This window comes from Biomphalaria glabrata, chromosome 2 (assembly GCF_947242115.1).
Source record: "Biomphalaria glabrata chromosome 2, xgBioGlab47.1, whole genome shotgun sequence".
NCBI lineage: Eukaryota > Metazoa > Mollusca > Gastropoda > Planorbidae > Biomphalaria > Biomphalaria glabrata.
In genome coordinates this window covers 63,549,961-63,577,376 of record NC_074712.1, presented here as the reverse complement: position 1 = coordinate 63,577,376, position 27,416 = coordinate 63,549,961, and the positions used below count along the sequence as shown (strand labels likewise).

General features: G+C 34.5%; 1 protein-coding gene across 2 annotated transcripts; it reads left to right on the top strand.

Moving 5' to 3' along the window:
- Positions 1–120: 120 nt before the first annotated feature.
- Positions 121–26,309, top strand: LOC106063823 (heparan-alpha-glucosaminide N-acetyltransferase-like). 2 transcript variants are annotated; one of them, XM_013222292.2, is made up of 17 exons: positions 121–290; positions 1,561–1,739; positions 2,416–2,546; positions 2,651–2,775; positions 6,803–6,872; positions 8,082–8,136; positions 9,046–9,149; positions 11,657–11,764; positions 15,964–16,118; positions 17,108–17,220; positions 17,372–17,493; positions 17,933–18,059; positions 18,216–18,302; positions 20,473–20,547; positions 21,031–21,101; positions 21,970–22,082; positions 22,896–26,309. In XM_013222292.2, the coding sequence occupies exons 1-17, from the start codon at positions 269–271 to the stop codon at positions 23,069–23,071; spliced, it is 1,833 nt and encodes a 610-aa protein (XP_013077746.2). In that variant the 5' UTR covers positions 121–268; the 3' UTR covers positions 23,072–26,309. The 2 variants fall into 2 exon arrangements, with proteins under 2 accessions (XP_013077746.2, XP_013077747.2); XM_013222293.2 differs by lacking the exon at positions 11,657–11,764 and adding an exon at positions 10,133–10,240.
- The last annotated feature ends 1,107 nt before the right edge of the window (positions 26,310–27,416 follow it).

The window sequence follows — 27,416 nt, the reverse complement described above, 5'->3', positions numbered from 1 at the left end:
TTCATTGATTTTGGGATTTTTTTTTAGGAGTCCTAAAATGTTTTTAAATTCATCTGCGTTAAAACATTTTTGTTTAAATAATTATATGGACAATTACACCAACCAACTCCAGACATAATGTTTGTGTCACATGACATTTCAAGATAATATTTGTATTTTTACTAAAACTGTCACTGTCAGTCACCAGTGTCGCTGACAGGTAGACTCTAATCTAGACAGATCTCTAAACTAAACGAGTGTCCTCCCTCATCCTCAGAAATATGTAAATATGCTGCAGATTGTAGATCTATGTGAGTAATTGTATTTTACGTAAAGTCTACTGAGTACTAGAGAGTACAGTAACAGTTACACTTACACTTGGTGACTAGTTATGACTAGACTCTAGACTGTCACTAGACTAGTTACACTCAGCCTCAGCACTAGTTACTACTAGTCTAGTCTAGATTACTCACTCGTCTCACTCTATACTGTGAGTCTATCCTCTTAACTCTAGATTAGAATTCTATATAATTATAGATCTAGATTCTAGATCTTTTTTTCCTTCTTAATCTTATCTTATACTTATACCGTCCCTAGCCCTAACCCTACTACAGATGTTACTTCAAATATGCATGTAAATTGTCCCTAGGTCAATCTAGTCATTCAATCACAACAATTTTATTGATACATCATTACAACAAACATAAACACTGCCAAGTCACACTGCCTGATTCAGGCAACCCATTTTTGTACTAATACTGTAATAGTACTAGGGAAGAAATTGTATTTCTACACATTTGAACAAGGAATGTACCTTTATCTTTGTGTCTTCCTGTATGTTTTGTTAGGTTTTGTTTTTATATTTGAAGATTATGGCTCAGTGTTTTATGTATAATTGCTACTTTTACTTTTTAGACCCTAAGTCTAGATCTTGATCTAAGTATTTTATCTCATTTTTTGAACTATTCATATGTTAATGTAAATCTACTTATTTTGCTATTTTAACATCATCATTATCATATTATGACTAAATGGGTATTATCAGTCATCAGGGCAACACAGATTTATAGCTGAGGTCCCCCAAGTTAAAAAAATATTTAGCACTGGCATAAAATATCTGGACTTATAAAAGGCCCATATCTTTAATGCTTTCTGTGGTGTGACAAAAAATGGGAAACATATCTTAGATATCCTTCATTAGGAAAAGAATGATATGATGTTCTTGTTACCTGTACTAGCCAAGACAAGCGACTAAATGACTTGTAAAATATTTTACAGAAGTTCTCAAATTGTGTTTCATTTAATTTTAAAATGTTTTTGTTTCATTGCCTGTGTTCCAATGTATTATTTCATTATATATTCCTGTAACATGGTAGGCATAGACAAGTTAATAGATCTAGATTATTTTAGATTCTACAATGTTATTTTGTCATTGGGCATAACAGTACTGATGAGTATTAAATATATTGATTTAGAAATTATATTTTTTTTTTTTAGAATGATGTATATTTCCTTGCCCCAAGATTCATTGTTTAGTCTTGTTACGAAATCATGAATTAAGTTTGGTTGCTTTTGTTCCAGTACTGTGGCAGTTGCTGTTGCTTCCTGCTGCTAGCTGTGTATCTCTGCCACTAGTTCCATTTCTCTGTGATAATATAGAAACTAATCAGAAAATTAATACAGCACAAATAAGTATAAAAAATGGCATATCGATACCAGACAATCTGGCAGTTTATCTACAGACCCAGGAGTGTTATAAAGTAAGTGTTTTTTGTTTTCACAATATAGAAAAAATGTAAAACATTATATTTAAACTACTTACTCACTAGGGGCAGCAGGGCAGAATAAAATAATGCTTGTAGCTGCTTTGTAAGTCTGTGAGCTTACTAAGTTTGTGTTTATTAAATCAAACTGGGACTTAGTGGTTTAGTTGTAAAGAAATAGGCTTTCAAATTGTGGTCTTGAGGTAAATCCTGGTATTAGCTGAGTCATTTATGTAGGCATTCTGGACATCCCCGAATCTCAGTTTTAAAGGAAAATAAAGGTGAAAGGTGCAACAGTTTTCCCTTTCTGACCTTGTGATCTATGGGGCAGAGGATGAAAAGGTCATCTGTTTCTGTGGCCCACAGTTAACGAGGGTGTCATGTAGCTAGCACAACAGCCAACTGCCTTTACTTTTCCCCAAATAATGTCAGGTACCCATTAGAGCCGGGTAGACTCAGAGGCGCCCGAAAGTAAAAATCCCAGTTTTCTCCAGGATTTGAACCCAGGAGTCCTGTTTTGGAACCCAAGCGCTTTACCCCTCAGCCACCACATCTCCCATTGTTCAACAGGGAATTCTAATTCTTGCAAGTATGAAAGGGATGATATAGACCTTTGATGATAATTGAATATATTTTATAACCATTATTGGTCTTTTTTGTGCGTGTTTTTCAGTGTGACTTGATATTGACGACAGCAGTTAGAAATGAATGTGTTATTAACGTTGACTCTAGATGGCCCATGAGAGTTGAGATCAGAGTTATGTCTCGTAATGCCAACATTTCCAATGTAACTGAAAGCTGCAGGTAGAGTTACCTTCTCATAGAAAATAAAAAAAAGCTAAGTACTTTTGACTTCTCTTATACCCCAAAACTTACATTGTAACATACGTTTGTTGTATTGTGTCCAGCGAAAAGTCGTTAACAAGAATGTACACTGAGGGAGGACAATATTCCATTTATATTGACAAGGATAATGACAATAACATTAACTGCACACAAGCTGTCATCAATGAACCTTCAGACCCCAACATTCGTAAGTAGCCATCTTTAAACTTGTAGGCACCACTGGTACCATCTTTGTCATTTTTTAAAATTTCAGCTCAGCTTAGGTAAAATTGCATTGTTTAGAGCAGACAAAATTTAACAAGTGCATCAAATTTAAGGTTGAAGGTTACAACGGCAATGGAAAACTTGATTTTTCTGGTCTAGGTCTATTATCTTGCAATCAGTTGACAATAATTCCAGGTTCATGGCTGCCTGGTCGTGCGGTTTGCACGTTGGACTGTCATTCAGATTTATCGATGGTCCCGGGTTCAAACCCTGCCCGCTCCCATCCCCCGTCGTCCTGTGGGAGGTTTGGACTAGGAAGTAATTATCTTCAACTCTGAAGGAACATCCGAAACATGTAAAACATTTTACAAACATTTTTACATAAACACTCTGACAGTGTCTACTGTGTGCCTTGCTTCCAGTTAATCTAAGTCCAGTACGACTTCTGCTAGTGTTATTACATTGTCTATTGTGTCAAATTCTTGCCTTATAATGTGTTCAACAATTAACTATGGGACTTGTAATTTCCTAATAAACATTATGAAAGCTGGAAGGCATTTTGAATACTTTTGAAAATTCTTAGGAACTCATCTTAATAATATATACGAATATAAAGTTAGTCGTACAAAATGTTTCACCTTGGTTGACAAGTGACACTCTTCCGGACACACACCAGGTAAATTTTTCTTGTTGGCTACACTGTGTTAGCATACACACACACACACACTCTCTCTTTTTCCAAACACACTTAGTTCACCCACAGGTTTATCAAGGTCTTGTCTTGGGCTTTATGTTCAGCAGTTCAACCACCTATTTCCTGTATTCAGATTTACATCCTTTTCTACAAAGCTTATATCAACTCACTCTGTCTGTCTGGTAAAAAAGTTTGTACACATTATTTTCTCCTACACCAATCTCAGATCAAGCTGAAATTTTGCACAATTATTTCTTTTACCTGACAACACAAGAATCAATAAAAAAAATAAATTAATTATTGGTTATAAATTATTTTGTTTGGTATCTCAAACAAGGGAAAAAATTGTACTTGACAATAGGACGAGACTATAGAAACAATAGATAACTATACAATCTTTTTTGATGTTTTTTTTTTAAAGTATTTTTTTATATTACCTTGTTTTCTTTTCACTTGGTGTCATAAATTGATAGCTAAAACATTTTTTTTGAGTTTCTGTTTTCATTAAAAAGTAGTAGAGGAAATGTTTTCAATGTCATCTTTTTGATAATATCATCCTACTTATGGACATGACTTCTTGAATCATGACTTCTTTTTTTTTTGTAGGCCTCTCTGTCAAGACACCACCATTCATATAGTGTTATCTATTAGTTAAAAACTGCTTGTATGGCCAATAACTTAATGACTAGATCTACAAATATTCATACAAAAGATATTGATTCTTTAAGTGGCTAACTACATTTATTTTTTAAACTATCTTTCTAAAACAAGGATATTGATTCATTGACAATTTTTTTTTTATTATAAACTGAATGTACTCCAAAGTAGTATTTGAACAAAAGCACTTTTTTTAAAGAAAGTACATCACTGTAAGAATAGATCATTCCAAGTTTATGCAACTTTTCTTCATAGAACATTGTCTGGCACTCCCATTACTTGACTTCATAGAACATTGTCTGACTCCCCCATTACTTGACTTCATAGAACATTGTCTGACTCCCCCATCACTTGACTTCATAGAACATTGTCTGGCACTCCCATTACTTGACTTCATAGAACATACCAACACTCCCATTACTTGACTTCATAGAACATTGTCTGGCACTCCCATCACTTGACTTCATAGAACATTGTCTGACTCCCCCATCACTTGACTTCATAGAACATTGTCTGACTCCCCCATCACTTGACTTCATAGAACATTGTCTGACTCCCCCATCACTTGACTTCATAGAACATTGTCTGACTCCCCCATCACTTGACTTCATAGAACATTGTCTGACTCCCCCATCACTTGACTTCATAGAACATTGTCTGACTCCCCCATCACTTGACTTCATAGAACATTGTCTGACTCCCCCATTACTTGACTTCATAGAACATTGTCTGACTCCCCCATCACTTGACTTCATAGAACATTGTCTGACTCCCCCATCACTTGACTTCATAGAACATTGTCTGACTCCCCCATCACTTGACTTCATAGAACATTGTCTGACTCCCCCATCACTTGACTTCATAGAACATTGTCTGACTCCCCCATCACTTGACTTCATAGAACATTGTCTGACTCCCCCATTACTTGACTTCATAGAACATTGTCTGACTCCCCCATCACTTGACTTCATAGAACATTGTCTGACTCCCCCATCACTTGACTTCATAGAACATTGTCTGACTCCCCCATCACTTGACTTCATAGAACATTGTCTGACTCCCCCATCACTTGACTTCATAGAACATTGTCTGACTCCCCCATTACTTGACTTCATAGAACATTGTCTGACTCCCCCATCACTTGACTTCATAGAACATTGTCTGACTCCCCCATCACTTGACTTCATAGAACATTGTCTGACTCCCCCATTACTTGACTTCATAGAACATTGTCTGGCACTCCCATTACTTGACTTCATAGAACATTGTCTGACTCTCCCATCACTTGACTTCATAGAAAATTGTCTGACTCCCCCATCACTTGACTTCATAGAACATTGTCTGACTCCCCCATTACTTGACTTCATAGAACATTGTCTGACTCCCCCATTACTTGACTTCATAGAACATTGTCTGACTCCCCCATTACTTGACTTCATAGAACATTGTCTGACTCCCCCATTACTTGACTTCATATAACATTGTCTGACTCCCCCATTACTTGACTTCATAGAACATTGTCTGACTCCCATTACTTGACTTCATAGAACATTGTCTGACTCCCCCATTACTTAACTTCATAGAACATTGTCTGACTCCCCCATTACTTAACTTCATACAACATTGTCTGACTCCCCCATTACTAGACTTCATATAACATTGTCTGACTCCCCCATTACTAGACTTCATATAACATTGTCTGACTCCCATTACTTGACTTCATAGAACATTGTCTGACTCCCCCATTACTTAACTTCATATAACATTGTCTGACTCCCCCATTACTAGACTTCATATAACATTGTCTGACTCCCCCATTACTTAACTTTATAGAACATTGTCTGACTCCCCCATTACTAGACTTCATATAACATTGTCTGACTCCCCCATTACTTGACTTCATAGAACATACCAACACTCCCATTACTTGACTTCATAGAACATTGTCTGACTCCCCCATTACTTGACTTCATAGAACATTGTCTGACTCCCCCATTACTTAACTTCATATAACATTGTCTGACCCCCCCATTACTTGACTTCATAGAACATTGTCTGACTCCCCCATTACTTGACTTCATAGAACATTGTCTGACTCTCCCATTACTTGACTTCATAGAACATTGTCTGACACTCCCATTACTTGACTTCATAGAACATTGTCTGACACTCCCATTACTTGACTTCATAGAACATTGTCTGACTCCCCCATTACTTGACTTCATAGAACATACCAACACCCCCATTACTTGACTTCATAGAACATTGTCTGACTCCCCCATTACTTGACTTCATAGAACTTCTCAACAGTTCCATCACTTGACCTTTAGAGAGCTCCCACATTTCACTTGCCAGGCTAACCTATTATTTAAAAAACCCAGAAGGATGTCAATCTGTCCCAATGCTGTAATTCATTTGTTTCAATTCTCATATCAGTATTGCAAATGTGTCTCCCATTAATTAATTCTCATATCAGTATTGCAAATGTGTCTCCCATTAATTAATTCTCATATCAGTATTGCAAATGTGTCTCTCATTAATTCCTTTCTTTATCATCCCTTTCCCCTTCCAACTCACATACATTCTGTAAATAAATCTTTTACAAAACGTAATCAAACCTAACCTAACAGATGTAAAACATATATCTTTGTTGTTGCAGCTATCTACATAGCTTTGGGTGGTGCCGTCTTTCTTATACTGCTTTGGAACTTTGGCAAATTTTTGTACAGGTAATTCTAAAGACTTGACATATTTGTCAGGAAATACTGGCAGTTAAGGATGTTAGAAAAAAAAAAGGAATTTTACATGAATATTTATTTAGTCAAGTAAAATATGTTGAGTCCATTCTTTTAACACCTCTAACAATATAATGAAAATAGAGCCAAAGAAATGAGAAGGCTGTTACATTCGCCAAGAGTGGGAGAACTAACACTCAAATAAACTCTGCACTCTATCCAGAAGAAATGAAGAAATTAATTGTAAATAAAATAAATGAGAAATGGATGAGCTCTAATCCAAATCACAAGAAAGATGATGCTTACTATAAGCTATGCCGACAAGACCAACGTATAATCTTTCGACTCAGGACCGGACACAACAGAATGCGACAACACATGTACCGGAAGCTCAAAATTGGAACCAGTGAAATCTGCCCATGTGGAGTATCACCAGAGAATGCCCACCACGTCCTCCAAAACTGCTCTCTTTACCAAGTGGCCCGTATAAGACATTGGCCCCAAATCACCCCAAGAGAAAGAAAACTATATGGAGAGCTCCCTGATTTGGAAACCACTGCACAGTTCATCTCATGTATTGGTCTAGTCATATGAATCACTCCAACATAACAATGAGAACGATGAAGAAGAAGAAGAAGAAAGAATTTTACATGAATATTTATTTAGTCAAGTAAAATATGTTGAGTCCATTCTTTTAACACCTCTAACAATATAATGAAAATAAAGCCATTTGATCGAGGTTATATAATTATATTAACCCACCAAGATGTTTCAGCATAATAAAATTGCTTACTCACCATTAGTATATTAGTTCATATTTAGTTATAGTATTGTTATGCTTTTATGCTAATGTGTCTGCTATTCTATATACCCAATAAAAAAAAATTGATCATTTGTATGTTATGTTGTGCAACCTGTGCTGTTTCCATCCATGATTCCCTTTGTCATGAATACATTGAATTCAATCCAACTATTGAATATAAATTTCAAATGTAATTTTTACGTGAAACGGTGGTAAAAACATATTTTTTGTAGGCAATCGTATAATTATTCCTTTCTTTTTATAATAATAAAGTATTGTTAAGTTTATTGCGCAATCATAAAACGAATTTCCTCGCAGATAATAAAGATGATGATTATTGTTTTTATTATTTCATTATCATTGTATCTGTACATCCAAATAATTTTTTTTTCAACTTTAAGATTAGGTTACATTCATCGTATTGTGTATTTCTGGAGCACAGAGAGCATGATGTCTGTAAGTAGATGTATTGTAATGACTCAATAGTAAGATGCATAGAACTTGGGTTTAATTGGGTATTTTCTTAGTGATGCAACTGTGAAAAGTAAGAATGGCTTTTAGTGAATTATGATGACGTGGACTGCCCTTCTTTATGTGATAACGTTTTGTGTTTAAACGACCGGATTATCTTATTCTATAGTATTAAGTCTGTTGTTTGGTTTGGACATTCAAGGGCTCACATGTATTATTAACGTATTGCTTTTATATGGCGCAACTTTCATGCTTATAGTAAGTGCAGAGCGATATTACCCAATCTCATTTGTGGGGGGGAGGAGGTATCTGGGAGAAGGTTTTCTGTGCTGCCTTTAGGCGCTCATTAAACATAACTCTGCTTGATAGGTATCCAAGCCAAGTTCATGCTTGATAGGTATCCAAACCAAGTTCAAGCGTACTTAACCTCTAGACCACACTTCCCATTTCATTTCATCATTTCAAGTAAACAGTTTGTTTAACAACATCTCCTTTCAAATAGACTAGACCAGTGGTTCTCAACCTTTTATGCTTGGTGACCCCTTTTTACAATCCCCCACTTAGCCGCGACCCCACACACACACACACACAAATAGAAGAATAGACAATAACAATCCATTTTTTCAATGGTCTTTGGCGACCCCTGGCAAATCGTCAATCGAGGGGGTCGCGACCCACAGGATGAGAACCCCTGGACTAGACCAACCAGTATAAATGTATCATAAATTGTTGCCATTTTTTTTTTTTAATACTGTCAATACTTTTTAGGTTTAGAATAGACTAATTGCATTCATATGAGATATTTCGTTGATTTTTAAAAGTCTGCTACATTCAAATAATGTTTATGTGGTTTCCTCAAATAAATATGTATTATACAATGTATCAAACTTCCAGGACCTCGGCACACCGACCAACATCAGTCAGATGGATGATAACGCTGTCAGTCGTCCAGTGGTTGAAGCTAAAGAAAGGTTGAGATCATTGGATACTTTCAGGGGGTAAGACAAATTTCTCCTCGGTAGCAAAGATTGTTTGTAGAACTGGTTCTGTTGACATTAACTCTTACAGTTCATAGAATGTGTTGATAAATGGCTAAATGAGTTAAATGCCATTACTATGACCATGTCTAATGTCATTAAGAAACTGAAACAGACTCAAGATAGAGCAGTGAGAGTGAGATTCATAACAAACGAATATTCACATTTGATTTGAGCTGAGGTTGTCAATTGTAGTCAAACTTAATTTCCATTCGATTGGATCAATAAAATTATCTTATCTTATCTTATCTTACACCTTTAGTAAAGTCACTAAATTTAGAAACCCTTCAGGATAGAAGACTCAAAAGTAAAGTAGCAATTTTACATAAAACACTGAACCATAATCTTCAAATACAAAAACAAAACTTAATAAATACTCAGAAAGACAAATAGATAGAGGCACATTCCTTGTTCCATATGCTAGGGATAAATTTATACAAATGCTCCTTCTTTCCTAGTGCTTTTAGAGCATGGAATGGGTTACCTGAGTCAGTCAGGTAATTTAACATGTATGTCTAGATTGACCTTGGAACACAGATAGGACATAATCACCTTCTTTTTTTGAAGTAACGTCTGTATTTGATAAAATACGAAGATAAGTCAAATGTAGTGGGGAAAAAGTAAGTATTACACCTTCTGAAATACTTGTTTTTAACATAGACACAATGAAAATCAAAATTAATTCAACTTACTAAATGCAGCACTTGATGTGAAGTTAGATTTTTATAGACTATGTATGTATATATATATATATATTTTTTTTTTTTTTTTAATTTTTTTTTTAATTGCACTCTTTGAGTACAGAATCTCTAACTTTTAAAGTAAGCTCTCAAAAGAGTTAAGAGATCGATCTAATTATGGCTGAAGCGGACCAAATTATCCCGAAGAGGTTTTTGCGCACTTTGTATTGTTAAAACCGGTCTTGTTCATTTTTATTTTGGTAGCCTAACTATCCTCCTGATGATCTTTGTCAATTATGGCGGAGGAAAGTATTGGTTCTTCAAACATTCCAAATGGAATGGTCTAACTGTCGCTGACCTGGTCTTCCCTTGGTGAGATTGCCTGCTCTACTGTAGTTGTTTCTTTGTTTCACTTTAGTTAACAAACTAACTTGTTCAACTTTCGGTATTTAGTTTGCTTTTAGGTTTGCTTGTATAATTTTTAATTCTAAAGCTTAATAATTGTGCCTCAATGTGCTAATATTTTATGTTTTCTTAGGCATATGTATTTTAAAATGATGTTCTCAGTTAGCATGTTAATCATTTATAATTTAGTTTTCTATGTATCAAATGAATGTATTTAGTAACAGTTTAGATACATATTTATAAATTGTAGAATAATCATCTAAATTCCAGAATAATCATCTAAATTCTATAATTTACCTTTACATTTGTTCAATTTACTTGTTCAATTCACTTCAAAAAACATCTTTTTTTTTATATCTTTAAAAAAAAGTTTTAATGCATAAATTATTAAAGTGTTATCTTAGAGCTTAGTAATACCATGTTTGTGTTTTTGTAAGTGTTTTTTTTCTGTTGAGGTGATAAGTAGGATTGTGATTAAGGCTTTAAAAAAAAATTTTAACAAAAACACGTTTGGGGCATGATTTTAACCATTTATCATCACCGAGAAGATACAACTCACCGATCACAAAAATGAACACACGCAAGAACTTTTTTGTTCCCTTGGCTATTAAATTATTGAACAAAAGCCAATTTTTTTATGTCGACTCTACATGTAAAGCTGGAGTGAGATTGCATTTCATTTGCATCATTGATTTATGTTGTTAAAGTGTAACATTCCATTGTAAGACTAATTTCCTGAGGGTAATTAAAATTCTTCTTATTATTATTATATCACATGTTTAAGTTTATTCTTGGTTATTATAAAGTTTACTTTCCAGCTTCACAAATACCTAACAATTATTGTTTATTTCAGTTATAGCTAAAATGTAGTAACATGAAAATTTATCTCGATTTCTTTATCTAAAACAACACCTCAATACATGTTTGGGTTTTTTCTAGGTTTATTATAAAGTATATTTTCTAGCTTCACCAATACTTAACCAATATGATTTTATGATTTATTTCCTTTACAGCTTAAATGTACTAACATGAAAGTCTGTCTCAATAAGAGCTTTATTTCTTTATCTCAAACAACACTTCATAAGACTTTACTAATAGCAATAAATGTGTTCTGCAGATGCCCATATAAAACAAAGGACCATGCCAAAATATTTAGATCTCCTTTCTGTGCCCTTTTTGCTTACTACTTTGTATTCACATAATTCTGTTTTATTTTAGCTCGCTGTTTGTATTCACATAGTTCTGTTTTATTTTGGCTCACTGGGCCTTTTCTATGACATACAAAACACTTTTATTTTGTCAAAGCATTGTTACTTTCACCTTGTATAATTCTTTATATATGCATTATAAATAAATCCTTGTATGTGCATGTGTCTATTACAGAATGGCTATTGTAATCATGATTTTTGTCAATTATGGGGGAGGGGACTACTGGTTCTTTGGTCATTCAACCTGGAATGGAGTTACTGTGGCGGACTTAGCATTTCCTTGGTATGGCTAAATCACTGACCCTTGACCAGTCATATTGTTATAGCTAATACATTCATTGACCACACCAGTATTATAATTACCCATTAACACTCATTTGACCACACCAATACCTGTTACATTTATGTTTCTTTGACCACCCCAGTACCTGTTACATTTATGTTTCTTTGACCACCCCAGTACCTGTTATATTTATATTTCTTTGACCACCCCAGTATCTGTTACATTTATGTTTCTTTGACCACCCCAGTACCTGTTACATTTATGTTTCTTTGACCACCCCAGTACCTGTTACATTTGTTTCTTTGACCACCCCAGTACCTGTTACATTTATGTTTCTTTGACCACCCCAGTACCTGTTACATTTATGTTTCTTTGACCACCCCAGTACCTGTTACATTTTTGTTTCTTTGACCACCCCAGTACCTGTTACATTTATGTTTCTTTGACCACCCCAGTACTTGTTACATTTATGTTTCTTTGACCACCCCAGTACCTGTTACATTTATGTTTCTTTGACCACCCCAGTACCTGTTACATTTATGTTTCTTTGACCACCCCAGTACCTGTTACATTTATGTTTCTTTGACCACCCCAGTACCTGTAACATTTATGTTTCTTTGACCACCCCAGTACCTGTTACATTTATGTTTCTTTGACCACCCCAGTACCTGTTACATTTATGTTTCTTTGACCACCCCAGTACCTGTTACATTTATGTTTCTTTGACCACCCCAGTACCTGTTACATTTATGTTTCTTTGACCACCCCAGTACCTGTAACATTTATGTTTCTTTGACCACCCCAGTACCTGTTACATTTATGTTTCTTTGACCACTCCAGTACCTGTAACATTTATGTTTCTTTGACCACAACATTTGGAGATTTTCATAGAGACAAATTAATAGCAAACTTTCTGGTGTATCTGGTGTGCAGTATTTGAAACTATTGACAAGTGATGCATTTTTAGTAAACCTTATCCATTTTAGGGGAACTGTAGAGTTATATTTCTAAGTTCTTCAATTAGTTGGCATCTTTCAATTTAGCGTCCTTGACATTGTTTTATTTCTCTCCCAATCTTCCTTTGTTTTCATTTCTGCATGTTTCTACCACATTTCTTAAAGAATGTTAACGGGATTTTACAAATCATGGTGTAATCTCTATCTCTGTGGAAGCTTACATTTTGAGAGACCTTTTTTTTTTCTTTTTGCACCTTTTCATGTGACTGAAGAGGCCAATCTTTGATAAACAACTGCGGACCAGGTTCTAGTTCCCCTTTTAGACCTTGTGGTCTATATGGCAGATGGTGTAAAGGTCATCTGATTCTGTGGCCTACAGTTAACAAGGGTGTCATGTGGCCAGCACAACGACCAACCGCCTTTACTTTTCCCCAACTAGTGTCAGTTACCCATTAGAGCTGGGTGGACCCAGGGGCACCCGAAGATCCCGACTTATGTAATCTGGTGTGTACATCATCTGCAATCCAGGACCTTTCTTTTATGCTGGATCTATCCAGTGCCTTTTCCCAACTGTTGATGTTAATTGTGCAGAGCTTCATTTTGTGTTTGCGTACATCGTTATGCGAAAGTTGGCAAGCTGTAGCTCTCCTGCCTTCTATTAGATCACTTAACAGAATCTCCTGTAGGATTCAACCTTGTGGCATTCTGTGAACATGTCTAAACCATGTTGATAACTGTGGGGATTTCTCGTGGCACCCGGCTCATTGCAGCACTTCCTCAATAGTTATTTGATTTTGTCACCTTATCTAAAAATCTGCCTTAAGCATCGGAGGTGGAAGATATTCAGCTTTTTTTTTTTCTTGCCAAGAGCTGGTGGACCATCATTCACTAATGTACAACAGAGTGCTCATCACACAGGTCCAGTTTTTTGGGGCTTGCATGGTGTAAACAAAAAACAGATTACTGTGATTAACTTTGAGTGTGGAAATGGCCAGCATTAGTGTCCTTGTTACTTTCATGCTCATTTGATCACATGACTATCTCATTCAACTGACACCTTATATTACTTTAACATTAACCCTGGACTACTTACTCTTATCCTAGACCACACCATTTTTTTTTTTAATCGCTTCACTCTTAAATAATTCAGTATTATTACATTAGTATAGTTTAAATTTTTACTTAGCTGAAAAAACAAGTTTCTACCTATTTAGTTAGTATAAATTCAATTTTTACTTAGCTGAAAAAACAAGTTTCTACCTATTTAGTTAGTATAATTTCAATTTTTACTTAGCTGAAAAAACAAGTTTCTACCTATTTAGTTAGTATAATTTCAATTTTTACTTAGCTAAAAAAAACAAGTTTCTACCTATTTAGTTAGTATAAATTCAATTTTTACTTAGCTGAAAAAACAAGTTTCTACCTATTTAGTTAGTATAATTTCAATTTTTACTTAGCTGAAAAAACAAGTTTCTACCTATTTAGTTAGTATAATTTCAATTTTTACTTAGCTAAAAAAAACAAGTTTCTACCTATTTAGTTAGTATAAATTCAATTTTTACTTAGCTGAAAAAACAAGTTTCTACCTATTTAGTTAGTATAATTTCAATTTTTACTTAGCTGAAAAAACAAGTTTCTACCTATTTAGTTAGTATAAATTCAATTTTTACTTAGCTGAAAAAACAAGTTTCTACCTATTTAGTTAGTATAATTTCAATTTTTACTTAGCTGAAAAAAACAAGTTTCTACCTATTTAGTTAGTATAAATTCAATTTTTACTTAGCTGAAAAAACAAGTTTCTACCTATTTAGTTAGTATAATTTCAATTTTTACTTAGCTAAAAAAAACAAGTTTCTACCTATTTAGTTAGTATAAATTCAATTTTTACTTAGCTGAAAAAACAAGTTTCTACCTATTTAGTTAGTATAATTTCAATTTTTACTTAGCTGAAAAAACAAGTTTCTACCTATTTAGTTAGTATAAATTCAATTTTTACTTAGCTGAAAAAACAAGTTTCTACCTATTTAGTTAGTATAATTTCAATTTTTACTTAGCTGAAAAAAACAAGTTTCTACCTATTTAGTTAGTATAAATTCAATTTTTACTTAGCTGAAAAAACAAGTTTCTACCTATTTAGTTAGTATAAATTCAATTTTTACTTAGCTGAAAAAACAAGTTTCTACCTATTTAGTTAGTATAATTTCAATTTTTACTTAGTAAAAAAAAATAATTGACATTTGTTTTGTTAATACCTTATCCCAAACATTATTTAGATTTTTTTTTTCGCCTGCAAAATATCCTGAAAAGCTTCATAACTGCTCACATAATTAGCTTTAATAGATTTAACTTTTTACATAAAATATATATAGTTAATTTGAAAGAAACCCTACTACTAATAATGTTTATCTGTCATATGTAAAGATACTGATTTATTATTTATTTTTTTTTCTATATACAGAATTGAATTTAGGCTACAAATACATTTTTAGTTGAAATGGGTGAACATTTTATTTTAAAATCTTGAACTTCTGGTCAAATCATTTTGTGTTTGGCAACTTGAAGAAGAAATTCAAACTCATGACACATAAAGAATAAATAAGATCTTCAGACTTTGTCAGTCGTGTGCAAAACTTTTATTGTTGTACATTTTCATAGTTTATTTCTAAGTAGAGATTCTGAAATAGTTTTTAAAGTTGTTTCTTTTTAAATATTCAGATAAAAAATGTCAAAGCAAAAAATATTCAGAGTTCGTTTATTCTGATGTAATCAGTAAATTTTCAAACTAACCAGATGATAGAACACATGGCCACCATTTTGTACTTGAAATAAAATCCTCGACTATGTTTTTTTTTAAAGTTCAATGTGTTTTATTTCCCTTTTTTGTTTCACCGATGTTTTACATTCATTAAAATGTCTACAAGTAAGCAAGAAACGGAGCTTTATTTTTAGCCTCACATTCCCAAGTGGCAAAAAGAAAAAAATGGATTGAACTAGTTTAAAAAAAAAAAGTTGCCAAATTTCAAATGTTTTTAATGTAAAACACTTTTTTTTTTTTAAATAAAACTTTATATACACATAAAAATCATGTCCTAACAATGTCTTCTAAGTCTTACAGGGGACTGAGTTGAAGTTAGGAACAGTTCTCTACTTTTGGACATCAATAAATTCATTAGCTCTGTGACTTAATCAGCTCTGTGACTTTTGCTTTAATCAGGTTTTAATCTTTGACTTTTGTTTCATTAGGTTTATTTTCATTATGGGAACGGCTTTGGCCTTCAGCTTCCAAGGTCAACTCAAGAAGAATGTCCCCAGATGGAAAATATCTGTACGGATTTTGAAGCGCTCTGCAAAACTTTTTCTACTTGGCCTTTTGATAAACTCGTTCGGTGCCGATTCAGGTAAAACTTATTGGGCACTGCAAACCTTTACAGTTCCTTTTACTAGCTTGCAAAATCTTAATGGGTGGCAACTGGACCCTGGATGGGTATTTAAAAAATAAATCTAATGATTTTCCTAGAAATTTTACTGTTGCTATAACTCTGCGCTGCGCTCCGCCATCCACTTAGAACAGAAGGTGCGCACTAGTTTGTGCACTGCTCAAGATTTGATGTAGAATGAATGTTTGTAGTTGAAAAATGGAGTTTCACCCAAATCTAGGAGCTAACTAGAATCTGTACTGAAGGCAGACACTTATCTGTGTTTGTAATGTCCTATAAATAAACACCAATCATCCTTTAGAACTTTTCCTTGTTGAGTTGCCTCCCTTAGACTTATTACTCAAATGTTGACCTCAAGTAATTCTTCATTAGTTTGAGGCACGAGAAGCTTCTTTCACCAGATTCCACAATTACGTGATTATGCCGGCTTTTTATCGTGCATAGGATTTGTATTTTCCAAATTGAATGACACCCAAAATGACAATTTTTGTCTATATATTTCATGACATTTGTATGTTTTCAAAAGATTTTTATGATTTCTGGAGATTTCCAGGACTTTTTCATATATTTTGCAATTTCAGGAGCTCCTGGTAAATCAGGAGCTTACGGGAAATCTATTATAAGTTATAAAATGGTTTAATAATTTATACACCTAGCATTAGCGCAGGACCTATGAAAGTGCAGGGCCCACTGCGGTCGCATTGGTTGCAGTGGCCTAAGGCAGGCCCTGCAAAATAGCCGCGTATGTTACGCCGCCGATCGACTAGTTTAATTATGTTAACTAAAATGAATAAATTCTTCTATGTAGAAGACTTACTTTTGTGGATTATCACTAAAAGACATTTTCTGCATGTGCTCTAAAAATGTTGGTTCAAATGTCTGTTTATAAAACATCTTTTAAACTTGTATAATCACACCATAGCTTGGAACTAATTTGTGTTTATTGACAGGGGTTGACTTCACAACATTCCGTATCCCTGGAGTACTACAAAGATTTGCTGGCACTTATCTGATTACAGCCACAAGTTTTCTACTGCTAGCACCACAGCCTAATACCAACCAAGTAATTGATATTTAAAACATAGACTTTTATTATAGGCCATATTTAGGTTCTAAAGTTATTTTAATTATTTTGTTGTGAAATCATCAGTGTAATATCTATTTGTAGTATTTGTTTTATAACTATCATCAAGTGTAAGAATATTTATTTTCAGTATACTCGCTTGTCTCCCATTAGAGATATTGTAAACTATTGGCCTGAATGGATTCTCTACCTGGCATTTATTGGCCTACATTGTGCTATAACATTTGCTTTAGATGTGCCAGGTTGTCCAAGGTAAATTTGCTTATGTTTTCATATAAAAATAACGTTTTTTTTTTTTTTTTTTTAAACAATCCTAACCTAAATCTTATCTAGCTATTTTATTTTGGGAGGTGGGGTGGTCTATGGTAGTAATTTAACTCTTTCACTCCTAAATGACGATACCAAAATTGATTTTACCCCATTAAATTAATTTTTGATTTTATAATTTATAATTTGTGTTACATTAAAAGAGCTTGCATTCTTCTATTTACCTTTTGTAACATTTCCTAAAGTTTATTGAAGTTTAATCATAACAGGGTAGTGAAACACAAATAAGCAAAATGATATAATTCCATCGGAACTTCGAAAATAGTTACGAGGGAGAGAAAGAGTTAAGTAATATTTAGGTGACTTTGAGGTCCATGCATTTCTTTAACACAGAGTTACAAAGGTACTGTATCATGTTTTTCAGAGGCTATCTTGGTCCAGGAGGCTTAGAACAAAGTCGTCAATACTTTAATTGCACAGGCGGTGCCTCTGGTTATATAGACAGACTGTTTTTTGGGGAAAAACACATTTACCAAAGTCCAACGTCTCAGGTAATTAGTTAGTCTGTTCAGTTTGTTAATGATATCTGGTTTAGTTCATTAGAGACTAAATAAATTGGCTTGAAATATTTCAAATTCAGAATCTGGAAAAATCAATATTTCCCTTTACTGTTTCATTTTAAACAGGACAGTTAATCTTTTTTTCAGGAAGTTTACAAAAGTACTGTTCCGTATGATCCTGAAGGTCTGTTGGGTACACTGACTTCCTGTGTCCAGTGTTTTCTGGGATTGCAAGTAAGTGGCATTAATTATTTTTTCTTGTTCACAATGATATTGTCTTGTAGGACAATGTCTTCTTAATAGAGAAATTCAGTCTCTAGTTCACCCTTGTGTTTTCTTAGACCTTGTGATGTTTTAGTAGAATTTGTGGTGTTATGTAGACCTTGTGGTGTTTTAGTAGACCTTGTGGTGTTTTAGTAGACTTTGTAGTGTTTTAGTAGACTTTGTAGTGTTATGTAGACCTTGTGGTGTTTTAGTAGACTTTGTGGTGTTTTAGTAGACCTTTTGGTGTTATGTAGACCTTGTGGTGTTTTAGTAGACTTTGTGGTGTTTTAGTAGACCTTTTGGTGTTATGTAGACCTTGTGGTGTTTTAGTAGACCTTGTGGTGTTTTAGTAGACTTTGTGGTGTTTTAGTAGACCTTGTGGTGTTTTAGTAGACTTTGTGGTGTTTTAGTAGACCTTGTGGTGTTATGTAGACTTTGTGGTGTTTTAGTAGACCTTGTGGTGTTTTAGTAGACTTTGTGGTGTTTTAGTAGACCTTGTGGTGTTTTAGTAGACTGTGGTGTTATGCAGACTTGTGGTGTTTTAGTAGTCCTTGCAGTTTTATGCAGACTTGTGGTGTTTAAGTAGACCTTGTGGTGTTTTAGTAGACCTTGCAGTTTTATGCAGACTTATCATGTTTTAGTAGACTTTGTAGTGTTATGTAGACCTTGTGGTGTTTTAGTAGACCTTGTGGTGTTTTAGTAGACTTTGTAGTGTTATGTAGACCTTGTGGTGTTTTAGTAGACTTTGTGGTGTTTTAGTAGACCTTGTGGTGTTATGTAGACCTTGTGGTGTTTTAGTAGACCTTGTGGTGTTTTAGTAGACCTTGTGGTGTTTTAGTAGACCTTGTGGTGTTTTAGTAGACCTTGTGGTGTTTTAGTAGACTTTGTAGTGTTTTAGTAGACTTTGTAGTGTTATGTAGACCTTGTGGTGTTTTAGTAGACCTTGTGGTGTTTTAGTAGACCTTGTGGTGTTTTAGTAGACCTTGTGGTGTTTTAGTAGACTTTGTGTTGTTTTAGTAGACCTTGTGGTGTTTTAGTAGACCTTGTGGTGTTTTAGTAGACTGTGGTGTTATGCAGACTTGTGGTGTTTTAGTAGTCCTTGCAGTTTTATGCAGACTTGTGGTGTTTAAGTAGACCTTGTGGTGTTTTAGTAGACCTTGTGGTGTTTAAGTAGACCTTGTGGTGTTTTAGTAGACCTTGCAGTTTTATGCAGACTTATCATGTTTTAGTAGACTTATCATGTTTTAGTAGACTTTGTAGTGTTATGTAGACCTTGTGGTGTTTTAGTAGACCTTGTGGTGTTTTAGTAGACTTTGTAGTGTTATGTAGACCTTGTGGTGTTTTAGTAGACCTTGCAGTTTTATGCAGACTTGTCGTGTTTTAGTAGACTTAGTAGTGTTATGTAGACCTTGTGGTGTTTTAGTAGACCTTGTGGTGTTTAGTAGACATTAGTTTCCATGAGGTTGCTGCTAAAGAATGACCAGCAATGTTGGTGGAGGGCAACCAAGACTGGATACAAATATGCCACAATCATTTTCAGCTTTATGAGCAACAGTATATGTTCTTGAATTTCACTTGGTTCCTGTGCCTCTATATGTGCTAGAACTGAATTTCACATAGCAATTCAACAGTTATGAAGTTTTTTGATTTATCAAAGATTAGTAGCAAGAATTTTTTTTCTGCAATGGATAACAGTGTAAAACTATATCACAACTGCTGATTCCAAGGTCGCCTTTTCAGATGAAATATCTTGAGATTTTTACCAGCACTTTTGTGAGGCATGAGATTCCTAACTAAGGGTTGACAAGACATATACTGTAGGAAAAATATTGCAAGGCTTCCTGTCTGCATTAAATATTTAAAGTGAAAATTTGACTTGCACAAGCCAATAACTTATAGGCTTAATGGTATTCATTGTGGCACATAAATCTAGGATAGTTGTAGACAGCTGTAGACTTTAGATCAGTGAACCAAGGATGTCAAGCCAAATCTGGTATTGGTCATTAAATAAAAATAGATTAGCATCATTATTAACATGCTACTTAAGCCTGTAAATTAATCTGTGAAATTGAACATTCTAACAGACATATTAAATGTTCTGTAAGGTTGAAGAATATTTTTGTTACAATTTTCTTTTCAGGCAGGTAAAATTTTGATCAATCACAATGACTGGGTGAAACGATGTCGACGATTTTTTACTTGGGCCATAATTCTGGTAAGTTTGTAAGATTGTGGTGCTACGGAATTAAAATCTAACATTATTTTTACTATCACAAAATATTTTTAGTCATATTTGTACAAAGAGTTAATCTTGTCAATTTTTTAAAATATTTAAACATTAAACTGTTGCTCCTGGGAACTGATATTACAGGACTTATGTTTAAATTCCAGGCCCTGCAAAATTCTACAACCTTGACCATAGATTTACTACCTTAAGGAGAAAAAAAATTAAGAAAGAAACTTTTAATAAAACCTAATTCCTGTTTGTTTTCTGGAGATGTACAGATTATTACAAAGCTTTTATCAACTCTGTCTGTCTGGTAAAAAGTTTGACCATGTTTTTTCTTCCACTTCCCATTCTCAGATCAAGTTAAAACTTTGCACAATTATTGATTGTACCAGACTAGACATGAATCAATCCAAAGTTTCATTCCTTATAAATTTCTATGTTAAGAAATAATCTTTGTGTTTTGTACAGGCTGGCCTGGGCTTATTACTGTGTAAATGTTCCTATAACGATGGCTGGATTCCTATCAATAAAAATTTGTGGTAATTTGCTTTTTCCTTTTTCTTAATTGCTATTTTTTTATCAACCTCAACTGACACATTTTTTTGAGTAACAACACTAATTGTGATAATACATCAGATGATGACAAAATTAAACATCAACATTACATTACAAAGGATCCCTGGACACATTGGCATCATGGGAAATGAAAGGGCAGATAAGCTATCAAAGGCAGGATCATCTATGGAACAACCAGATAGACCTGTTAACTACCTCACCCTAAGGTCAATGTTAATCAACAATCACAAAGAGGAGTGGCTCAACCAATGGGCATTAGGAAACACAGACAGAGCCATGTACAAAGAAATGACTACGCCTAACAAACTGGACAATATTAACTTCCTCCCCTGCAAAGAGCAATCTACAGTCTTCCAACTTAGGACAGGACACACACCTCTGTTAAATTACCATGCCAATAAAAAAAATTCCACACTACTCCCCCTTTGTAGACACTGCGCCCACCCTTATGAAACCGTAAACCATATCCTCTTTGAATGCCCCTTCCTAATCCACCTTAGGCAGACTACTTCCACTACAGCCCAACATAACCAACACCCTGTACGGCAGTGCTGAACAACTGAAGAAAACAGCACACTATTTTTCCTTGGCACAGCTAAGCAGCAAAAAGCTGGCTAGAAGAAGAAGAGTAACAATGGTGACTACATTCAAGTTACAATGATGTACTTTCTTTCCGTCTTCATGTGTGTGTATATACACATATATATAACAACTTTTTTCCATTTAAGAAAATTACATCTAGTCTATGATTCATCAATATTTCAAAACTATTATTTTGCAAGTAATTTTTTTTTTCTCTAATTTTGTTAATAAAATGTTCTTGTATTTCAGGTCTTTGTCTTTTGTGTTTGTCCTATCTGGCATGGCATTCTTTCTTCTGATGATATGTTACATCTTAGTGGATGTATATAAAGTTTGGAGTGGTGGCCCTTTCTTCTTTGCCGGTAACTTTTTAGTTTGCTTTTTCTTTCTTATTAATTTTATGCATTTTTTTTTTCAACATTTGTTCATTGTCATAGATCTTGTGAATGCTTTGTTGCTAAGTAGGCCATTATTTTTTTTTTTACTATGGCTATATGTTAGAAAATTAGCTCTATTTTAACTTGGCAAAGGAGCAGAAGATGTTAACTCATAGATACAGACTAAAACATTAGACCTATGTTACAAGAGAATTTACCATTTCACCACGTGCATTCAACTTTGGGAGGTCAGGTAGTGTGATAGGCAATGGATTTCTGATAAACCATGCATACCACTCATGCAGTGTGATAGACAATGCTTATCTCTGGGGGTTTGTAATAGACAATGCTTACCTCTCATGCAGTGTGATAGACAATGCTTACCTCCCTATTGTCTCAAGAATGAATAAAACAAGAAGTGTGGCAGCTGACTAATAGATATGTTTCTTGCATAATGTAAGGCATGGTGGATGAGTGGTAAAGCACTTGGCTTCCAAACCGGAGGGTCTCAGACTCAAATCCTGGTGAAGACTGGGATTTTCAATTTCGGGATCTTTAGTCCATCCAGCTCTAATGGGTACCTGACATTAGTTAGGGAAAAGTAGTGGGTCATTGTGCTGGCCACATGACACCCTCATTACATGGGCCTCAGAAACAGATGACCTTAACATCTTCTGCCCTATAGACCACAAGGTCTGAAAGGGGAACTTTACTTTTATTTACTCACATGATTTCTTTTAAAAAATAGGTAGAGATATGAAAGAATTATATTTAAATATCTCACATTTTTTTTTCCAGGCATGAATTCTATAGCCTTATACTGCTTACATGAATTCTTTTCTGGGAGAGCTCCAGTCTACTTTATGGTCCATGAAAGTCACGCCTCACTTCTGCCAATGAATCTTTGGGGGACAGCCTTCTGGCTGCTGGTGTCTGTTTATTTTTTTTACAAGAACATTTTCATTACAGTTTAAACGTCTGAATCTTGAATAATGTTGTAGAGTTTGACCATTTTTACATGACACGACTTTATAGAATAGGACATCTTTGTTAAGTACATGACAGGCCCTTGTAGAGTAGAATAGATTTGTATAGGCAAGTGCTTACTCAATTTTGTTTGTAATACAGGTCCTTGTAGAGTAGAACAGATTTGTACAGGCAAGTGCTTACTCAATTTTGTTTGTGATACAGGTCCTTGTAGAGTAGAATAGATTTGTACAGGCAAGTGCTTACTCAATTTTGTTTGTGATACAGGTCCTTGTAGAGTAGAATAGATTTGTACAGGCAAGTGCTTACTTAATTTTGTTTGTGATACTGGTCCTTGTAGAGTAGATTAGATTTGTACGGGCTAGTGCTTACTCAACTTTGTTTGTGATATTATAAAATAAAACTCAATGCCTTGTGCAGCAATGTTTCAGCTCATAACACAAAATAAGATTTAGAATTGTGATAATTTTTAATTACTTATTTATTGTTTGGTGAAAATGGGTTTAAAATGTTCAGATGCTTTTATGTTGTAACATAGATTAGTTACATGTTCTTGTAGACTTCCTGTTGACGAGGCTTATTGTTTCTAATTTTTATGACAAAAGAACTAGAAGTCATATTCAAATGAACCAAAGAAGACTAAGTGATATTGTATTATTAGCTTTGGAGAATAGAAAAACAACATTAAAACATGTTTAAAATATGTTTAAAAACTTAAATGATGTGCTGGTTGTGTCAGCTTTTGGTCAGTATTTACATCCAGTGTCAAGGCTGTGTCATAGATTGGTCAGTGGTTAGGTTATGAGAAGTTGTTTAGCTAGTTGTTTGTGCAGCATCTCTCCCCCCCTCAGTATAACACACACACACTTTTTACGCATTTTAAAAAATATTTCAAGTATTTTTTTTTTCTAATGCCTTTGTACAGCAGTTTTAAAGTTCTTTTCATTCTACTTTAAACACAAGAAACCATGTCCAGCATTATATTGAAAGATGATTACATGACTGAAGGACTATTTCACTTCTCTACTGATGTTTACATTACTGAAGGACTATTTCACTTCTCTACTGATGTTTACATGACTGAAGGACTATTTCACTTCTCTACTGATGATGTTTACATGACTGAAGGACTATTTCACTTCTCTACTGGCAATGCTTACATGGCTGTTTTGTGTGTGTGTGCTTGATGAGAAAATGTTTTTTTTTAGTTTAAAAAAAAATCTAGTCTCACTAACTTGTAGAAATAAAAAAAAAAATTAATTAGAGCTACATTAAGTCATTTAAAACATTGCTTAGAGAGTAGATTAAATCATTCAAAACATTGATTAGAGAGTAGAGTAATTCATTCATTTTGTTGGTGTAAATGATAGTCTCAAGATACTTTTGTAGTTCATTGTAATGTAAATTTTTTTTCACTGCCTATGTCAATGGCTGTTAAATGTTTACATTGTTTAAGGATTGTAGTGCTTTAACTTTACACGAGGGTATTGTTACAGCATGTTCACTAAATATGTTCCGGTTATTATTTCTTCCTATTTGATGTACATATAATGGGTTTAATTTAAAAAAAAAAAGTGTAACATAATATTGTTATCTAAATATATATTTATATGTGTCAGTCATTCTAAATGTGATCATGAGGTAAAATAATCATTAAATTTGTGAGCCATAGTTTCAAGGCTCTAGAAAATGTCCTTCTAGACAAAAACACACAATAAGGAAAATTAAACTACATGTACTAGTAATTCTTCAGTCACTGTGTTGTATAGTACTTCATCTGAAAAGGTTTCCTACAAGAGTAAAAAGAACAATTCAGAGATTGAATATTGATTCAGAATTTATCGGTCTCAATAGGGCCACTAAAGTCCAGCAAACTTCAACTTTATAAGCACACTTAAACAGGTTTTTGATGACTGTGTGTTGACCAGAGCTGATGCAATCATGTTTTCCTTTCTTCTATGTCTTTGACTAATCCCAAATCATTGGCTTAGTTTGAATGAGATCCTGGCTACCTTTAAGTTTGAATGAGACCCTGGCTACCTTTAAGTTTGAAAGATCCTTGCCACCTTTAAGTTTGAATGACATTCTTGCTATCTTTGTTTGAATGAGATCCTGGCTACCTTTAGGTTAAATGAGATCTGGGCTACCTTTAAGTTTGAATGAGATCTGGGCTACCTTTAAGTTTGAATGAGACCTGGGCTACCTTTAAGTTTGAATGAGATCTTGGCTATCTTTAAGTTTGAATGAGACCTGGGCTACCTTTAAGTTTGAATGAGATCTTGGCTATCTTTAAGTTTGAATGAGATCTGGGCTACCTTTAAGTTTGAATGAGACCTGGGCTACCTTTAAGTTTGAATGAGATCTTGGCTATCTTTAAGTTTGAATGAGATCTGGGCTACCTTTAAGTTTGAATGAGACCTGGGCTACCTTTAAGTTTGAATGAGATCTTGGCTATCTTTAAGTTTGAATGAGATCCTGGCTTCCTTTAAGTTTGAATGAGATCCTGGCTTCCTTTAAGTTTGAATGAGATCCTGGCTACCTTTAAGTTTGAAAGATCCTGGCTACCTTTAAGTTTGAATGAGATCCTGGCTTCCTTTAAGTTTGAATGAGATCCTGGCTTCCTTTAAGTTTGAATGAGATCCTGGCTACCTTTAAGTTTGAAAGATCCTGGCTACCTTTAAGTTTGAATGAGATCCTGGCTACCTTTAAGTTTGAATGAGATCCTGGCTACCTTTAAGTTTGAATGAGATCCTGGTCACCTTTAAGTTTGAATGACATCCTGGCCACCTTTAAGTTTGAATGACATCCTGGCTACCTTTAAGTTTGAATGACATCCTGGCCACCTTTAAGTTTGAATGACATCCTGGCTACCTTTAAGTTTGAATGACATCCTGGCCACCTTTAAGTTTGAATGACATCCTGGCTACCTTTAAGTTTGAATGACATCCTGGCTACCTGTTTTTTTTACTATTCTACTGCACCGAGCAACAGAGTTATGCCTTAGAGTCACATGCTAGGTGCCATTTTTTGTGTGTGTGTGTGCAATCCACTGTTAAGAGGGTAAGAAATTGTTTCCTAGGTTTTATTTAGAATTGACTTTTTTGAGCTGTAGGAATCAATGAATATGTTTTAAAATTTCATTAGAAATTTGCTGATACTGTTGCTTTGTATTGTCCTGTCTTATTGATGTTATACTTTTGGGAATATAAATTTTAAACTACAATTTTTTCTGTGTTTTTTCTTGAAACATATCCTATACCGGGTAGTCCATAAATGTGAAATTCAAATTTTAGCATATTTATCATGTGGTGAAAAGAAAATCTGAGTCGACAACTGGCGGACAATGGTTATGCTTGTGCTGGATGTGTCTAAAAATGTAGGTCACAGCTGGGGCTGCTTGGCCACTGGAAATACTGTATTCCTCATTAATCTTCGGACTCAAAGACAAGCCTTATTGTTATTATCATTTGCTGGTACCTATAGTAGTGTATTGTTACGATTCTATCAGCCTTTATGTAAACACTACTCAACCCAACAACCATCTAAGAACTTGACAACAAAGGCTCAAAAATAATGTGATACTTTAATAACAAAATCTTCAGCCAATACAACACAAACAGCTACATGATACACTCTACATGATACACTGGCGACTGTAGTTAACTAGCGGCACTGAAACTCATCTTGTTCTGGACTGTAGTTAACTAGCGGCACTGAAACTCATCTTGTTCTGGACTGTAGTTAACTAGCGGCACTGAAACTCATCTTGTTCTGGACTGTAGTTAACTAGCGGCACTGAAACTCATCTTGTTCTGGACTGTAGTTAACTAGCGGCACTGAAACTCATCTTGTTCTGGACTGTAGTTAACTAGCGGCACTGAAACTCATCTTGTTCTGGACTGTAGTTAACTAGCGGCACTGAAACTCATCTTGTTCTGGACTGTAGTTAACTAGCGGCACTGAAACTCATCTTGTTCTGGACTGTAGTTAACTAGCGGCACTGAAACTCATCTTGTTCTGGACTGTAGTTAACTAGCGGCACTGAAACTCATCTTGTTCTGGACTGTAGTTAACTAGCGGCACTGAAACTCATCTTGTTCTGGACTGTAGTTAACTAGCGGCACTGAAACTCATCTTGTTCTGGACTGTAGTTAACTAGCGGCACTGAAACTCATCTTGTTTTGGACTGTAGTTAACTAGTGGCACTAGCCTCTTTATCTCATCTTCTTCTGCACTGTACTTAATTAGTCTCTTTATCTCATCTTATTCTGGACTGTAGTTAACTAGCGACACTAGCCTCTTTATCTCATCTTCTTGTGGACTGTACTTAAC

Coding starts and splice junctions, on each gene's coding strand:
- LOC106063823 (XM_013222292.2), top strand. CDS start 269: ATGCTGCAGATTGTAGATCTAT. Junction 6,873..8,081: donor TTTGGCAAATTTTTGTACAG/GTAATTCTAAAG, acceptor TTCAACTTTAAG/ATTAGGTTACATTCATCGTA. Junction 18,303..20,472: donor AGTGTTTTCTGGGATTGCAA/GTAAGTGGCATT, acceptor TTTTCTTTTCAG/GCAGGTAAAATTTTGATCAA.